This window comes from Pristiophorus japonicus, chromosome X (genome assembly GCF_044704955.1).
Source record: "Pristiophorus japonicus isolate sPriJap1 chromosome X, sPriJap1.hap1, whole genome shotgun sequence".
In the NCBI taxonomy this organism is placed as follows: Eukaryota; Metazoa; Chordata; class Chondrichthyes; family Pristiophoridae; genus Pristiophorus; species Pristiophorus japonicus.
The window spans coordinates 33737392-33754672 of NC_092010.1; the positions used below are offsets into that span (position 1 = coordinate 33737392).

Genomic DNA, 17281 nt, shown 5'->3' on the forward strand with positions numbered 1-17281 from the left:
TCTCAAATAACTTCTACTTTATTCTCCACTTTCAAATGATTCCGAGTTAACAATTCTGTGATTCCATACAGCCAGTTCCTGTCTCTCCATGTGCCATGTCCATGTACAACATCAATTCGAAATGAAGAAACCTCATCAAAAACCCAAGCTATGGTCTTAAATCCCAGCCCTCTACATAAATTTACAGTTTTGCAGAACCTAACATTAGACTGCATAATATAAAACTATTTTAGAGCAGTTTGTTGGAAAAGTGTTTAAACACTGCCCCAGGTTTATCTTAGTTATTAATATTTTTTTAAACAAAAAATGCAATTTATAGAACTATAGGTCATGCTGAAAGTTCAAATTATTTGTACTCAACGTACAATATATATTTTTAAATATATATTTTCCACCACTAAGGAAGGTCACTGGTGAATTGGGGCGTTAGTGCTGAGCTGGTTGATCTTAGCAATGATAAGAGTGCGACAATTCGCCTTAACATCGCAGGGCTGGGGCGTTCACGATCGAGAGACTTGCTGAAAGGGGCACACGTTATATCCACGTGGTCGAATAGCCCATGGCTTTTCACGATCAAGGCTCACAGGGGAACGGGGGGTACTTTGCCCCAGCATGGAGTCAATGCCTTCAGCAGAAAATATTTTAGGAAAGAAAGGAAAAAGTATTTTGCATCTACACATTCTGGCCCCAAACTTTTAACCAACGGCCTTCGAAGCAAAATGTGATCGAAATATTAAACAAATTGGAGTTTTAGTTTTCTACACTTTCAAAATCGCCGTTAAAAAAGAGCATTTTCGTCCTTCTGATGCCTGATGGGAAAGAGAAAGGCTGACAGAAGGCGCCAGATTCAGGCTCTTTGGCCCCGTCTCCTCGTGGCCAGACAGACCGAGGCTCCTGAAGGGGCTGCCGAGCTACACTCTGCCCCAGTGGGCGGGCGAATCCGGCGGCGGGCGGCCGATCGATCGAGTGCAGTCGGAGAGCGGCGGGGCTCCAGTGAGAGGGGGCCCCAGGAGCCGAGGCCTGCTCCCTGCCTATGTGCCCCACATGGCAGCGCCGTGGTTACCTCAGAGACAGCGCTCGCAGACTGGGCCTGCCGCCTCAGCTTCTCCCCGCTCCTCCTCCTCCCCCGACTGCTGTGGCCCGGAGCCGCCTTATTAACCTTCCCCGATCAAACCCGACCTTCGGACTCACGATTAGCGATGTCACCACCCATCTTGTACTTGGTGACCACCAGGTCCTCGGCGATCGTCTGCTCCTGGCTCTCGTCGTCCGACATCTTTCCCTCCTGTTACCCACAGTGCCCCGCCGGAGCCGCCTCTTTCCCGGCGGCAACCCGCGCGCGCCGCCGCTGCCGCGGGGCCTCATGGGGGATGTAGTTCCGCGGCCCGGCCGGGCTCGGCTTCACCAGCAGTAGCAACGCCAACTCCGGAACTACACGCCCAGAAGGCGCCGCGCCGGCCGCGCATGCGGAGAGCGGCGCAATACCTCCCTTTGCGTCGACTGATTTTACCTCACGCTTTTTGTGAGCTTGAAGTTCCAACCGCCACCACCACCACCCCTCCCGCCCCCGGAGAGTAAACGGCCTTCACGGGGCGGTGAGAGCAAACAACAAACTGTAAGACCAATTTAAAATTATAACAGTTCTATGTACTTAGAAAGTTAGTTATTTTTAAATTTAAAAAACCGTCGGTAACAAAGAAAGTGGGCGCTGAAGGGGAACACCGGTCTTACACAGGAGGATTGGAAATTGGAACCTGCTCTTGTCAATAATAAGATTCGTTATGGTTTGAATGATGCCAAAGGGACAATTGACTTCCAAGTCACTTCTTTACCAGAGCGGCATGAAAACGTTTATTTTCCCATTAACAGTGATTTTCCCAAACTTTTCTGTGGGAGCAAATATAACACACTCATGGGAACCTCTTACTGATGCAATCCTAGGGAACTTTTGGAGCCAGATACCCAAAAGTTATTTTAGAGCAACAAAAATATGTTGGTAAATCAACAAATACAAACTTTGACAACTTCACAGGCTCGGGACCAGGGGCTGGCTCCCCATTTGAAAATCTGTGTTGTAATATTCAATACAGTCCCTTACATTGCATCAAAATGTGTGCGTGTCCTGTAATAAAAAAAAACAAATGTTGCTTCTTTGTGACTACCATAATAAGTTCACATTAAAAGAATAGAGTTAGAGTTGACATACTGATTCAGGAACAGTCTGTTCCATAAACTCAACTACCACTATTTCTTGTCGTACCAAAGGACCAGATCTGCTACAGTAAGAACTTTTCAGTGCTATTTATTTGTTTTCAAAAAAATTGCAAACATTTTGTGATATTAAAATAGTGCAATCCGATTAGTGTACATTCACTGACTCGGTCATCATAAGATTCTCCATTTAGCTCTTTTGTTCCATTCGTAGTTGAAAATGGGCATTTTCTCTGGCACCCAGGCCCAGATTATCAAGATGCTTATGCTCCTCTAACCATCATTGTCTCGCCACTTAAGGGTATTCAACTCTGGTTTAATATTCTGCAAATCAGCAAAGACGCCCATGAACTGGATCAGAGGTCACTGCCAATGAGGCCACAAACCGGTGATGTTTAACTGCAGATTCCGAGGAGAAATTTGTATAAGATGACACAAATTTAAAGCAATGAATAAATTTACAGATCAGCTGAAAGTATTTTGTGTTGAGTTGGAATTAATTTGCATATCATCCAATCTACTGCTAAAAATTTGTAGATAATGTGGGACAAGGAAGTGACTCAGAAATTGTTAGTGAGCACGAGAGAGATTTACTGTTTTTAAAATACTACTAACGGATCTCCCATGATGTTGCTTTTGGTGATGTTGCCGAGCACAAAAGAAGATGGTTGTGGTGATTGGAGGTCAATCATCACAACCCCAGGACCTCACTGCAGGAGTTCCTCAGGGCAGTGTCCTAGGCCTAACTATCTTCAGCTGCTTCATCAAGGACCCTCCCTCCATCAGAAGGTCAGAAGTGGAGATGTTCGCTGATGACTGCAGAGCGTTCAGTGCCATTCGCAACTCTCCAAATAATGGAGCAGTCTATGCCTGCAAGCAGCAAGACCTGGACGACATTCAGGCTTGGGTTGATATGTGGCAAGTAACAGTCACGCCACACACGTGCCAAGCAATGATTATCTCCGACAAGCAAGAGTCTAGCCATTGCCCCTTGACATTCAATGGTATTACCATCACCGAATCCCCCACCATCAACAGCCTGGGGGGGGTCACCATTAACCAGAAACTTAACTGGATCAGCCACATAAATACTGTGGTAACAAGAGTGGGTATTGTGTGGCGAGTGTCTCACCACCTTACTCCCCAAAGCCTTTCCACCATCTACAGGCACAAGTCAGGAGTGTGATGGAATACTCTCCACGTGCCTGGATGAGTCCGGCTCCAACAACATAAGATCAACACCATCCAGGACAAAGTAGCTTGCTTGATTGGCACCCCATCCATACCTTAAACATTCACCACCAGCGCACCGTGGCTGCAGTGTGTACTATCTACAAGATGCACTGCAGCAACTTGCCAAGGTTTCTTCGACAGCACCTCCCAAACCTGCGACCTCTACCACCTAGAAGGACAGGGGCAGCAGGTGCATGTGAACACCATCTTCTCTTCATGTTCACACACTATCCTGACTTGGAAGTTTATCGCCGTTCCTTCATCTTCACTAGGTCAAAATCCTGGAACTCCCTTCCGAATAGGACTGTGGGAGCACCTTTACCATACGAACATCAGCGGTTCAAGGTGGCGGCGGCGGCTCACCAGCACCTTCTCAAGGGCAATTAGGGATGGACAATAAATGCTGGCCTTACCAGATACACCCACATCCCATGAACGAATAAACAAAAATTGGAGGGTATGCGATTTTATAACAATAGAGGTGTACTGCATAATGTATTAAGTTGGGCCTCCCTGGTCCAGAAACATCTGTGGTTCGGCATTAGTTGGGCCTGAGGGAGAGGACGATTTATACTCTGTTGTGGGCAATGACCCATAAGCGTTCTGCGCATGCGCTGCGGAGAACGCCGCTGCGCAGCATTTAGTCATTGTCTGGAAATACTCCCGTTTTAAAAAAAAAGCACCAAACCAGCGCATTAACCACCGCTGGGAGCGGCTGTCAGTCAGTGAGTGTGCGCAGTGACTGGCTGGAGCAGCTGTCAAGTCAGCGAGTGTGTTCGCGAGTGCTGAGGGAGCCACCCACAGGCTGCCAGCATGCACACACACACAGGAGCCCGGGTGCTGTCGACAGTAAGACGAGGCGAGGCGTGACCTCCCATGGTCCAGAAAACTCTCTGTTTCGGCACCGGTCAGGTCCTGAAGGGGCCTGACCACAGAGGTTCAACCTGTATCAGGGCCACTGATTTACAGTGGCTGAATCAGTCAAATTGTGTGTTTATTGCCTGATATTCTGGGAATCAAATTCCGTGATTCTGTCCATTACTCTGGAAAAACAAAATCAGCAGCCTTGAGTATTGTATATATCTCTTACCTTTTTTTTTAAACCCAGAATACACAGCAAGAGGGTAGCCTTGAAGAGTTCATAGAGAGTATCCAGGATAGTTTCCTTGAACAGTACGTTACGGAATCAACCAGGGAGCAGGCTATCTTAGATCTGGTACTGTGTAATGAGACAGGATTAATGAATGATCTCCTAGTAAAGGATCCTCTAGGAATGAGTGGCCATAATATGGTTGAATTTCAAATTCACTTGGAGGATGGGAAAGTTGGATCTCAAACCAGTGTCCTAAGCTTAATTATAGGAGACTACAAAGGTATGAGGGCAGAGTTGGCTAAATTGGACTGGGAAAATAGATTAAAGTATGGGATGGTTGATGAGTAGTGGCAAACATTTAAGGAGATATTTCAGAACTCGCAACAAAAATATATCCCAATGAGAAGGATAGACTAAGAAAAGGGATAACCATCCTGTGGTGAAATAAGGGATGGTATCAAATTGAAAACAAGGGCATACAATGAGGCCAAGACTAGTGGGAAGCCAGAGGATTGGGAGACTTTTAAAAGCCAGCAAAGAACAACGAAAAAAATGATAGAGAGGGAAGATAGATTATGAAAGTAAACTAGCCGAAATATAAAAACAGATAGTAAGAGTTTCTACAGGTACATAAGGAAAAGAGTAGCTAAAGTCAATGTTGGTCCCCTAGAGGACAAGACACACAGGAATTAATAATGGAGAACAGGGAAATAGCAGAGACGTTGAACAAATATTTTGTATCAGTCTTCACGGTAGAAGACACGAAAAACATCCCAATAGTGGATAATCAAGGGGCTATAGGGAGGGAGGAACTTAAAACAATCGCTATCACTAATGAAGCAGTACTTGGTAAAATAATGGGACTAAAGGCGGACAAGTCCCCTGGACCTGATGGCTTATATCCTAGGGTCTTGAGAGAGGTGGCTGTAGAGATTGTGGATGCATTAGTTGTGATCTACCAAATTCCCTGGATTCTGGGGCGGTCCCAGCAGATTGGAAAACCGCAAATGTATCGCCCCAATTTAAAAAAGGAGGCAGACAAAAAGCAGGAAACTATAGAACAGTTAGCCTAACATCTATCGTTGGGAAAATGCTGGAGTCCATTGTTAAGGAAGCAGTCATGGGGCATTTGAAAAAGCATAATTCAATTAAGTAGAGTCAACATGGTTTTATGAAAGGTAAATCATGTTTGACAAATTTTCTGGAATTCTTTGAGGATGTAACGAACAGGGTGGATAAGGGGGAACCAGTGGATGTGGTGTATTTGGATTTCCAGAAAGCATTTAAGGTGCCACATAAAAGTTTATTGCACAAGATAAAAGCTCACGGGGTTGGGGGTAATATATTAGCATTGGCGAACTAACAGAAAACAGAGTGTCGGGATAAATGGGTCATTTTCCAGCAAACAGTAACTAGTCGGGTGCCACAGGGATCGGTGCTGGGGCCTCAACTATTTACAATCTATATTAATGACTTGGATGAAGGGACAGAGTATAATGTAGCCAAGTTTGCTGATGATACAAAGATGGGTGGGAAAGCAAATTGTGAGGAGGACACAAATAATCTACAAAAGGATATAGACAGGCTAAGTGAGTGGGCAAAAATTTGGCAGATGGAGTATAATGTGGGAAAATGTGAGGTTATCCACTTTGGCAGTAAAAATAGAAAAGCAAATTGCAATTTTTCTCCATTTAAAGTGCTGCAATACAGAGGGACCTGGGGGTTCTTGTGCATGAAACACAAAAAGTTATCATGCAGCTCCAGCAAGTGATCAGGAAGGCAAATGGAATGTTGGCCTTTATTGCAAGGGGGAGAGAGTATAAAAGCAGAGAAGTCCTGCTACAACTGTACAGGGTATTGGTGAGGCCACACCTGGAGTACTGCATACAGTTTTTGTTGTGTTCCTAACACAGATGAGACTGCACACAGGGAGGTTAAAATAACAGTGACCTCAGTCTTTAGTCTTTATTAAGACACTCCAGAGTGAGTAATAGGCATTAGGGGCTGGCTTAAATACAAAGCTCCCAATGGATGCTGGGATCCCTTGGGACTTCAGGGGATGCGCTCCCTGGTGGCGGAACATGGGAGTGCATGCTTTTCAGATACATAGCATCACCCACCCGCCGCCCCAAAGTCAAAGTCAAAACTATTTACAAGGTGAGGCGATCAGGAACCTTTCTTTCCCTGGTGAACCGCCTCGGTACAAATGTCTGTTCTGGTGTGTTGGCTGTGCCCTCGCTGGGCTGGCATGTTGTTGGCCCTGCAGGGCTGCTGGGTGAGCCTGACCTTGCTGGGCTGTTGGGTTCGATTTCCTGGTCTGGGGTGGTGTCGTTGATCCTTTGGGTGTGTGTTGTGGGCTCGAAAAAGGTGGTATCTGCTGTGGGTTGTTAGGTGCTTTCTGCAAATTTGTCCATTGTGTCGTTTGTAGTCAAACACTCTACTCCCTTCTTTAGCTATCACCGTGTCCGCGATCCACTTGGGACCATGTCCATCGTTTAACACATACACAGGGCCATTCAGATCAATTTCACGTGACACAGTGGCGCAACCATAGTTTACATTTTGTTGCTGCCGCCTGCTCTCTACCTGATCATGCAGGTTGGGGTGAACCAGCGAGAGTCTGGTTTTAGGTGTCCTTTTCATGAGTAGCTCAGCCAGGGGCACCCCTGTGAGCGAGTGGGGTCTTGTGCGGTAGCTGAGCAGTACTCGGCACAGGCGGGTTTGGAGTGAGCCTTCTGTGACTCGTTTAAGGCGCTGTTTGATGCTTTGCCTGCCCATTGGAGGCTGGTTTAAACGGGGCTGAGGTGACATGTTTGATCCCATTGCGGGTCATGAATTCTTTAAATTCGGCACTGGTGAAACATGGCCCGTTGTCACTGACCAGTATGTCAGGCAGGCCGTGGGTGGCAAACATGGCCCTCAGGCTTTCAATGGTGGCGGTGGCGGTGCTTCCAGACCATTATTTCACATTGACAATTTTGAAAAAGCATCCACCACCACCAGGAACATTTTACCGAGAAACGGACGTGCATAGTCGACATGGATCCTCGACCATGGTTTGGAGGGCCAGGACCACAAACTTAGTGGTGTCTCTCTGGGTGCGTTGCTCAACTGAGCACACACGCTGCATTGCCGTACACAGGACTCTAAGTCTGAGTCGATACCGGGCCACCACACATGGGAACTGGCTATCGCTTTCATCATTACTATACCCGGGTGTGTGCTGTGGAGATCCGAGATGAACGTCTCCCTGACCTTTTTGGGCAATACTACGCGGTTACCCCACAACAGGCAGTCTGCCTGAATGGACAGCTCGCCCTTTCGCCGCTGGAACGGCTTGATTAGCTCTTGCATTTCAACGGGGATGCTGGCCCAGCTCCCATGCAGTACAGTTTTTTTTATTAGGGACAGCAGAGAAGCTTGGCTGGTCCAAGTCCTAATCTGGCGGGCCATGACAGGTGATTTATCATTTTCAAACGCTTCCATGACCATCAACATGTCTGCGGGCTGCGCCACCATCAACAAATTTGCAGGCTGTGCCATTTCCACCCCCCGTGGTGGGCAATGGTAGCCGACTGAGAGCATCTGCAGAGTTCTCGGTGCTTGGCCAGTGGCGGATGGTATAGTTATACGCTGATAGCGCGAGTGCCCACCTTTGTATGCGGGCTGAGGCATTAGTATTTATCCCCTTGTTTTCAGTGAACAGGGATATGAGGGGCTTGTGATCGGTTTCCAGCTCAAATTTGAGGCCAAACAGGTACTGATGCATTTTCTTTACCCCGAACACACACGCTAATGCCTCTTTCTCAATCATGCTGTAGGCCCTCTTGGCCTTCGACAAGCTCCTGGAAGCATAGGCGACAGGTTGCAACTTCCCCGCCACACTAGCGTGTTGTAATATACACCCGACTCCGTACGACGACGTGTCACATGCTAGCACGAGTCTTTTACACGGGTTATACAATACAAGCAGCTTGTTGGAGCATAAAATGTTTCTGGCTTTCTCAAAAGCAATTACTTGCAGTTTTTTTCCCATACCCAGTTCCCATCTTTACGCAGCAACAACACATGTAGGGGCTCTAAGAGGGTGCTTAACCCCAGTAGGAAGTTACCAAAATAGTTGAGTCCCAGGAACGACTGCAGTTCCGTGACATGCTGTGGCCTGGGCGTGTTCCTGATAGACGCCAAGACAGAGGCTGTGGGCCGAATGCCGTCCACCGCGATCTTTCTCCCCAAAAGCTCCACTTCTGTTGCCATGAAAACGCATTTCGACCTCTTCAGCCGCAGTCCTACGCGATCCAGACGCTGGAGGACCTCTTCCAGGTTTTGTAGGTGCTCGACGGTGTCCCGACCCGTGGCCAATATGTCGTCCTGAAAAACCGCCGTGCGTGGTACCGACTTGAGTAGGCTCTCCATGTTTCTCTGGAAGATCGCTGCAGCTGACCGAATTCCAAACGGGCATCTGTTGTAGATGAACAGTCCCTTGTGCGTGTTGATGCAGGTGATGCACTTCGAAGACTCCTCCAGCTCCTGCGTCATGTAGGCCGAAGTCAGGTCAAGCTTGGTGAACGTCTTGCCTCCTGCTAGCGTCGCAAATAGGTCGTCTGCCTTAGGTAGCGGGTATTGGTCCTGTAGCGAGAAACAATGAATAGTTACTTTATAATTGCCGCAAATCCTGACCGTGCCATCACTTTTGAGTACTGGAACAATCGGGCTGGCCCACTCGCTGAATTCCACTGGGGAGATGATGCCCTCGCGTTGCCTGTCCAGCTCGATTTCCACACTCTCCCTCATCATGCGAGGTACTGATCGCGCCGTGTGGTGAATGGGTCGTGCCTCTGGGACCAAGTGGATCCGCACCTTCGCCCCGGAAAAGTTTCCAATGCCTGGCTCAAAAAGGGAAGGAAATTTGTTAAGAACCTAGGTACATGAGGCCTCATCGACATGATAGCGCTCGGATGTCATCCCAGTTCCAGTGGATTTTGCCCAGCCAGCTCCTTCTGAGCAGTGTGGGGCCATCGCCCAGGAAAATCCAGAGTGGCAGTTCGTGCACCGTGCCCTCGTAGGTGACCTTGACCATGGCGCTGCCCATGACAGCGATAAGCTCTTTGGTGTACGTTCTCAGTTTCGTGTGGATGGGGCTCAGGGCTGGTCTGAATGCCTTATTGCACCACAGTCTCTCAAACATCTTTTTACTCATGATGGATTGGCTCGCGCCAGTGTCCAGTTCCATGGCTACGGGTAAGCCATTCAATTTTACGTTTCGCATTATAGGTGGACATTTCGTCAAATGTGTGCACCCCATGTACTTCAGCATCTGCCTCCTCTCTCTTAGGCTCAAAATTGCTTTGATCCACCATGGACCGATCTTCCTCTGCCACGAGGTGGTTAGCAGGTTTTGCAGAGCTTGCAGCTCGTCTGCAAGCTCGTTGGAGGTGCCCCATTGTTCCACAGCTCTTGCAAACATACCTTTTGAAGCGGCATGAATAGGCTGAATGGAAGCCTCCACAACGCCAACAAGGTGTGACTTGCCTTGCATTCATCCTTTGTTGCGGACTCAGTCATCTGGGTCACCCGAGGCCTGCTGGCAGTTGCAGACTCGTGGTTTCTGCCCTGTACATTTCTGCTCGCAAACACAGTTCCAGTTAATTTATGAACATTGCTAGCACTTGTGTGCTGAGATAAACGCCTGTGCTATCGCAATGGCCTTACTGAGGGTCGGTGTCTCGACAGTCAAAAGTTTTCATAGGATGGTCTTGTGGCCAATGCCCAGTACAAAAAAGTCTCTGAGCATTTGCTCCAGGTAGCCATCAAACTCACATTGTCCTGCAAGTCGCCTTAGCTCAGCGACGTAGCTCGCCACTTCATGACCTTCAGATCGCTGGTACGTATAGAACCGATACCACACTGTCCCTCGGGTTAAGATGCTCCCGAACCAGTGTACACAGCTCCTCATACGACTTATCTGTGGGTTTCACCGGAGCCAGAAGATTCTTCATGACGCTGTAGGTCGGTGCCCCGCAGACCGTGAGGAGGACCACTCTTCTTTTTGCAGCGCTTCCTTCTCCGTCCAGCTCGTTGGCTACAAAGTACTGATCTAGCCGTTCGACATAAGCTTCCCAGTCCTCACCCTCCGAGAACTTCTCCAGGATGCCCAGTTTGCTGCATCTTTGCATTGGATTCGTGTACTCGTCACCAGTTGTTGTGTTCCTAACACAGATGAGACTGCACACAAGAGGTTAAAGTAACAGTGACCTCAGTCTTTATGAAGACACTCCAGAGTGAGGAACAGGCCTTGGGGGCCGGCTTATATACAGTGCTCCCAAGGGATGCTGGAATCCCTTGGGACGTCAGGGGATGCGCTCCCTGGTGGTGGAACATGGGAGTGCATGCTTTACAGATTCACAACAGTTTTGGTCTCCGTATTTAAGGAAGGATATACTTGCATTGGAGGCTGTTCAGAGAAGGCACACTAGGTTGATTCCAGAGATGAGGGGGTTGACTTATGGGGATTGAGAACTGGTTGTCAGACAGGAAGCAAAGAGTAGGAGTAAATGGGGACTTTTCAGAATGGCAGGCAGTGACTAGTGGGGTACCGCAAGGTTCTGTGCTGGGGCCCCAGCTGTTTACACTGTATATTAATGATTTAGACGAGGGGATTAAATGTAGTATCTCCAAATTTGCGGATGACACTAAGTTGGGTGGCAGTGTGAGCTGCGAGGAGGATGCTATGAGGCTGCAGAGCGACTTGGATAGGTTAGGTGAGTGGGCAAATGCATGGCAGATGAAGTATAATGTGGATAAATGTGAGGTTATCCACTTTGGTGGTAAAAACAGAGAGACAGACTATTATCTGAATGGTGACAGATTAGGAAAAGGGGAGGTGCAAAGAGACCTGGGTGTCATGGTACATCAGTCATTGAAGGTTGGCATGCAGGTACAGCAGGCGGTTAAGAAAGCAAATGGCATGTTGGCCTTCATAGCGAGGGGATTTGAGTACAGGGGCAGGGAGGTGTTGCTACAATTGTACAGGGCCTTGGTGAGGCCACACCTGGAGTATTGTGTACAGTTTTGGTCTCCTAACCTGAGGAAGGACATTCTTGCTATTGAGGGAGTGCAGCGAAGGTTCACCAGACTGATTCCCGGGATGGCGGGACTGACCTATCAAGAAAGACTGGATCAACTGGGCTTGTATTCACTGGAGTTCAGAAGAATGAGAGGGGACCTCATAGAAACGTTTAAAATTCTGACGGGGTTAGACAGGTTAGATGCAGGAAGAATGTTCCCAATGTTGGGGAAGTCCAGAACCAGGGGACACAGTCTAAGGATAAGGGGGAAGCCATTTAGGACCGAGATGAGGAGGAATTTCTTCACCCAGAGAGTGGTGAACCTGTGGAATTCTCTACCACAGAAAGTTGTTGAGGCCAATTCACTAAATATATTCAAAAAGGAGTTAGATGAAGTCCTTACTACTAGGGGAATCAAGGGGTATGGTGAGAAAGCAGGAATGGGGTACTGAAGTTGCATGTTCAGCCATGAACTCATTGAATGGCGGTGCAGGCTAGAAGGGCCGAATGGCCTACTCCTGCACCTATTTTCTATGTTTCTATGATCATTGGCCTATACTCATTGGAGTTCAGAAGAATGAGAGGTGATCTTATTAAAACATATCAGATAATGAGGGGGCTTGACAAGGTGGATGCAGAGAGGATATTTCCACTCAGGGGAAACTAAAACAAGGGGACATAGTCTCAGAATAGGGGGCCATCCATTTAAAACTGAGATGAGGAGAAATTTCTTCTCTCCGAGGGTTGTAAATCTGTGGAATTCTCTGCCCCAGAGAGCTGTGTAGGCTGGGTCATTGAATATATTTAAGGTGGAGATAGACAGATTTTTGAGCAATAAGGGACTAAAGGGTTATGGGGAGCGGGCAGGGAAGTGGAGCTGAGTCCATGATCTTATTGAATGGCGGAGCAGGCTCGAGGGACCAAATGGCCTACTCTTGCTCCTATTTCTTATGTTCTTATGTCTTACTACAATTATATAGGGCCCTGATGAGACCACACCTGGAGTAGTGTACACAGTTTTGGTCTCCTTACCTTAAAGGATATAGAGGGAGTGCAACGAAGGTTCACCAGACTGATTCCTGGGTTGGGGGGATTGTCCGATGAGAAGAGATTGAGTAGACTAGGCCTATATTCTCGAGTTCAGAAGAATTAGATGATCTCATTGAAACATGCAAAATTCTTACAGGGCTCAACAGGGTAGATGCAGGGGAGTCTAAAACCAGGGGTCACAGTCTCAGAATAAAAGAGGTCAGCCATTTAGGACTGAGATGAGAAATTTCTTTGCTCAGAGGGTGCTGAATCTTTGGAATTTTCTACCCCAGAGAGCTTTATTTTGTTTTTGTAAATGGTTATGGGGAGCGGGCAGGGAAGTGGAGCTGAGTCCATGATCAGATCAGCTATGATCTTATGAAATGGCGGAGCAGGCTCGAAGGGCCAGGGGGCCTACTCCTGTTCCTATTTCTTATGTTCTTATGAGAGATGTACCAGGGTGGATCTAGGCTCATATTTGGCAGCAGTGGGCAGTCAAGGTGTTACTAGATTGATCCCTGGGATGAGAGGGCTGTCCTATGGAGGAGAGTTTGAGTACATTGGCCTTATACTCTGGACTTGAGGAATGAGAGGTGATCTCATTGAAACATGCAGGATTCTGAGGGGGATTGACAGGGTAGATGCGGAGAGGTTGTTTCCCCTGGCTGGAGAGTCTAGAACTAGGGGGGCACGGTCTCAGGATAAGGGGTCGGTCATTTAAGACTGAGATGAGGAGGAATTTCTTCAAGCAAGAGGGTTGTTAACCTTTGGAATTCTCTACGCCAGAGGGCTGTGGTGTTCAGTCATTGAGTATATTCAAGGCTAAGATAGATAGATTTTTGGACTCTATCTTCATATCCCTTGATTCCCTTTGTGCGGGAAAGTGGAGTTGAGGTCGAAGATCAGCCATGAGTTTTCTGAATGGCGGAGCAGGCACGAGGGGCAGTATGGCTTACTCCTGCTCCTAATTCTTATGTTCTTATGGGGGACCTGGACTTTGGTAGTTTTGGAGGTGGCCTTGGGATTTGGCAGAATTGGTGTGAAAGTATGGACGTTTAACAGGACTGAGAAGGGGAACCTCGGATTTGGCAGACATGGGGTTGGAAGGTGGGTTTTGGCTCACCGAGGGAGGGTATTTCTGACGGGGCTTTGCTAAGATTTAGGGTGGGCGTATGGTTCTGGGATACAGCAAGACTAGGATGGAGTCCCGAGGCTGTTAGCCTGAGGACGGAGGGACGGGTGTAGATGCTGAGGCTGTGACAACACTGCGAGGGGGATCTGATGGCAGTAGGGGCATCCTGGGGTCTGGGAGAACTGTAGAGATCCCAGAATCTGGCAACTTTGGACAGATGGGGGCCCTAAAGTCTGGCAGCACGGGAGAAGAAAGCTTCCAACTACTGCTGGCCTGTATTCTGATTTCCCCAACCCCTATATCATCACACTTGTCAGTGGCAGCCCACACTTCCCTCCCACCTCAAGTGTCAGCTTGACTTAGTGGGTAGCACTTTCACCTATGAGTCAAAAGGTTCTGGGTCAAGCTCAACTCCAGGACTTGAGCACATGATCCAGGCTGACACTCCAATGCAGTACTGAGGGAGTACTGCACTGACGGAGATGCCGTCTTTCAGATGAGATGTTAAACCAAGGCTCTCTCAGGTGGACGTAAAAGATCCACGGCACTATTTCAAAGAAGAGCAGGGAAATTCTCCCGGCGTCCTCAATCATCATCACTAAAAACAGATTAACTGATAGTTTATTCATTTGCTGGTTGTGGCACCTTGCTGTGCTTCCCGAGATAACAACAGACTACAGTTCAAGAGTAATCTATTGATTGTAAAGTGCTGTGGAATGTCCTGAGGTGATAGGCACTATATAAATCCATTTTCTTTACTCCCACACCCAGCACCCTCTACACAATGCTCCAACAGGCCTGTTGTTGCCATCCTTGCACTGCCACATCAAAAGTCTATCATCCCACAACTGTCTAATCCAGCACCCCTCCCAGTGCTCTCACACCTTGGCACTCTTTGTCTTGTCACCCCACAGGACTCCTCCCAGTGCCTCCATACCCCAACCTCTTCCACTCCTCACTGACCATGGTACCCCTTTTTCCGGTGCTCCCAAACACCATAACCAACCCTCCCCGTGCTGTAATCCCGTCTCTGGTCAATGCCCATAACCCCTGAATTAAAACCACACAACCACCTTCCCAAAACAGTTCACACAGCTCTACCCCAATTCACCACAACATCCACACATAGGGGAAGGGAGGGGAGGGGAGGGGGGCGGTGTCACTGGGCGCGTTTGGTGACTGGTTGGGTGGGAAAATGTTTTTTGTTTGACAGTGGGTCGGGATCCCGCTGTCGCGCCCACTGACGCCCCCCCCCCCCCCCAAATGTCGGGTCCGTCAGCACTGAACAGAGCCGACACGCAGCGACGGGGGAAGGCAGTTGAGCCAATCATTGGCTTGTTTAGAAGCCCTCAAAAGTGATGCATTACTCACCTTTCAACTTTACCAGGTCGCCCACGGATTTCACGCTGCTCCTGGACCCGTCTGTTCACTGAGGCGGAGGTTGAGTGGCCACTGAAGCAGATGATTGATTGATAGCGTTAAAACTTGTATAAAGCCTCACAATTTCCACCTACACACTTTCCAACCCAGAGACACTCTAGTTTCTCCCCTTCAAAGACAGATTGTGCTTTATGCAGGCCGCAAGTCTTTGCAGCAAACTCTCCAGCCAGGTTCACCTCATTGCAGCAACCTCTCTCACCTTTAACTGGTATATACTTCATCAGAATGGGAACATTTACACTCTGTCACCTTGGCCCTCAAAATCTGACCACGATGATCCCCAACACAAGCATCATCAGGCACCCCAGCCGCACCAATCTTCTCCGCAAGCTGCACAGGACACCAGCACCCGACCATATTGCTGCCCAATATGCCAGGGATGGCTTCACCGTGGCCACATTTACTTCACTGGACGCTGCACACCCTGGCTGCCACATGATGCACCAGGTTGGCACCACTCCACACCAACACTATAAAGCATCCCTGCAATGTCCAAACCATTCCTTTCACATTGATCACCATTGTGGGGGGTTACATTATGTGTCACCATTTACTGCAACTCACTAAGCCACTTCCAAAGGTGCACACAGATCTCTCCTAGAACGCAAAGTGTTGCAAATAAAAGTTTCAATGTTTGACACCACATTAACAGAAACTTTACATGAACAACTGCACCTATTTTCTATGTTTCTATGGGGTACTGAGGGAATGATGGTGCAGGCTCGAAGGGCCTACTCCTGCACCTATTTTCTATGTTTCTAAAACACGCAAGTGCCTACCCTTGTGTGTTGTTAGTTGGTATGATTGGACTAGGATGAGGGCGAGTGTGAGGGGTGGCAGTCCGAGAGGCGGGAGTGCATGGCGTTGGTGAGGCCTATAAAGGCCCAGCGGCAGCGAGAGGCGGCGGGAGTGCGTGGCGTTGCTGAGGCCTATAAAGGCCCAACGGCAGCGAGAGGCGGCAGCAGTCTGAGAGGCAGGAGTGCGTGGTTGGTGAGGCCTATAAAGGCCCAGCGGCAGCAGTCCGAGAGGCGGGAGTGCGTGGTTGGTGAGGCCTATAAAGGCCTAGCTTGTGCAGCTGCAGCAGGGAGAGAAGGCAAAAAAGAAGTAGAAAGAAATCAAAAGGTGACGGCACTGCCAAGGGGGTAAGTGATTGGCTGGTGATTGATGAGTAGCTTTTCTTTTTATTTTTTATATCAGTAAGTAAGCTGTTAACATTGTTGTTGCCAATTCAAGGGTATCTAAGGGTTAAGTCATGGCAGGAGAGCTCGGTCACGTGATATGCTCCTCCTGTACCATGTGGGAACTCAGGGACACTTCCGGTGTCCCTGACGACTACGTGTGCGGGAAGTGTATCCGCCTCCAGCTCCGGACGGACCGCGTTGCGGAATTGGAGCTGAGGGTGGATTCACTCTGGAGCATTCACGATGCTGAGAATGACGTGAGTAGCACGTGTAGCGAGTTGGTCTTACCGCAGGTGACGGGTCCACAGCCAGCTAGGGAATGGAAGAGCAGTGCAAGGAAGGTATTGCAGGGGTCCCCTGCGGTCATCCCCCTGCAAAACAGATACACTGCTTTGAGTACTGTTGAGGGGGATGACTCATCAGGGGAGGGCAGAAGCAGACAATTTCATGGCACCGTGGCGGGCTCTGTTGCACAGGAGGGCAGGAAAAAGAGTGAGAGCGCGATAGTGATAGGGGATTCAATTGTAAAGGGAATAGATAGGCGTTTCTGCGGCCGCAACCGAGACTCCAGGATGGTATGTTGCCTCCCTGGTGTAAGGGTCAAGGATGTCTCGGAGCGGGTGCAGGACATTCTAAAAAGGAAGGGAGAACAGCCAGTTGTCGTGGTGCACATTGGTACCAATGACATAGGTAAAAAAAAAGGGATGAGGTCCTACGAGACGAATTTAAGGAGCTAGGAGCTAAATTAAAAAGTAGGACCTCAAAAGTAGTAATCTCAGGATTGCTACCAGTGCCACGTGCTAGTCAGAGTAGGAATCGCAGGATAGCGCAGATGAATACGTGGCTTGAGCAGTGGTGCAGCAGGGAGGGATTCAAATTCCTGGGGCATTGGAAC

The 17281-nt window shown here is 48.5% G+C and overlaps 1 protein-coding gene across 1 annotated transcript in view; it reads right to left on the reverse strand.

Moving 5' to 3' along the window:
• Nucleotides 1–1314, reverse strand: part of pa2g4a (proliferation-associated 2G4, a) — a 31175-nt gene extending 29861 nt beyond the window's left edge. Inside the window, exon 1 of the mRNA XM_070869543.1 lies at nucleotides 1192–1314. Within this exon, the coding sequence (XP_070725644.1) occupies nucleotides 1192–1276 (85 nt within the window). The 5' untranslated portion in view covers nucleotides 1277–1314. The remainder of the gene's footprint in view (nucleotides 1–1191) is intronic.
• Nucleotides 1315–17281: the final 15967 nt, after the last annotated feature.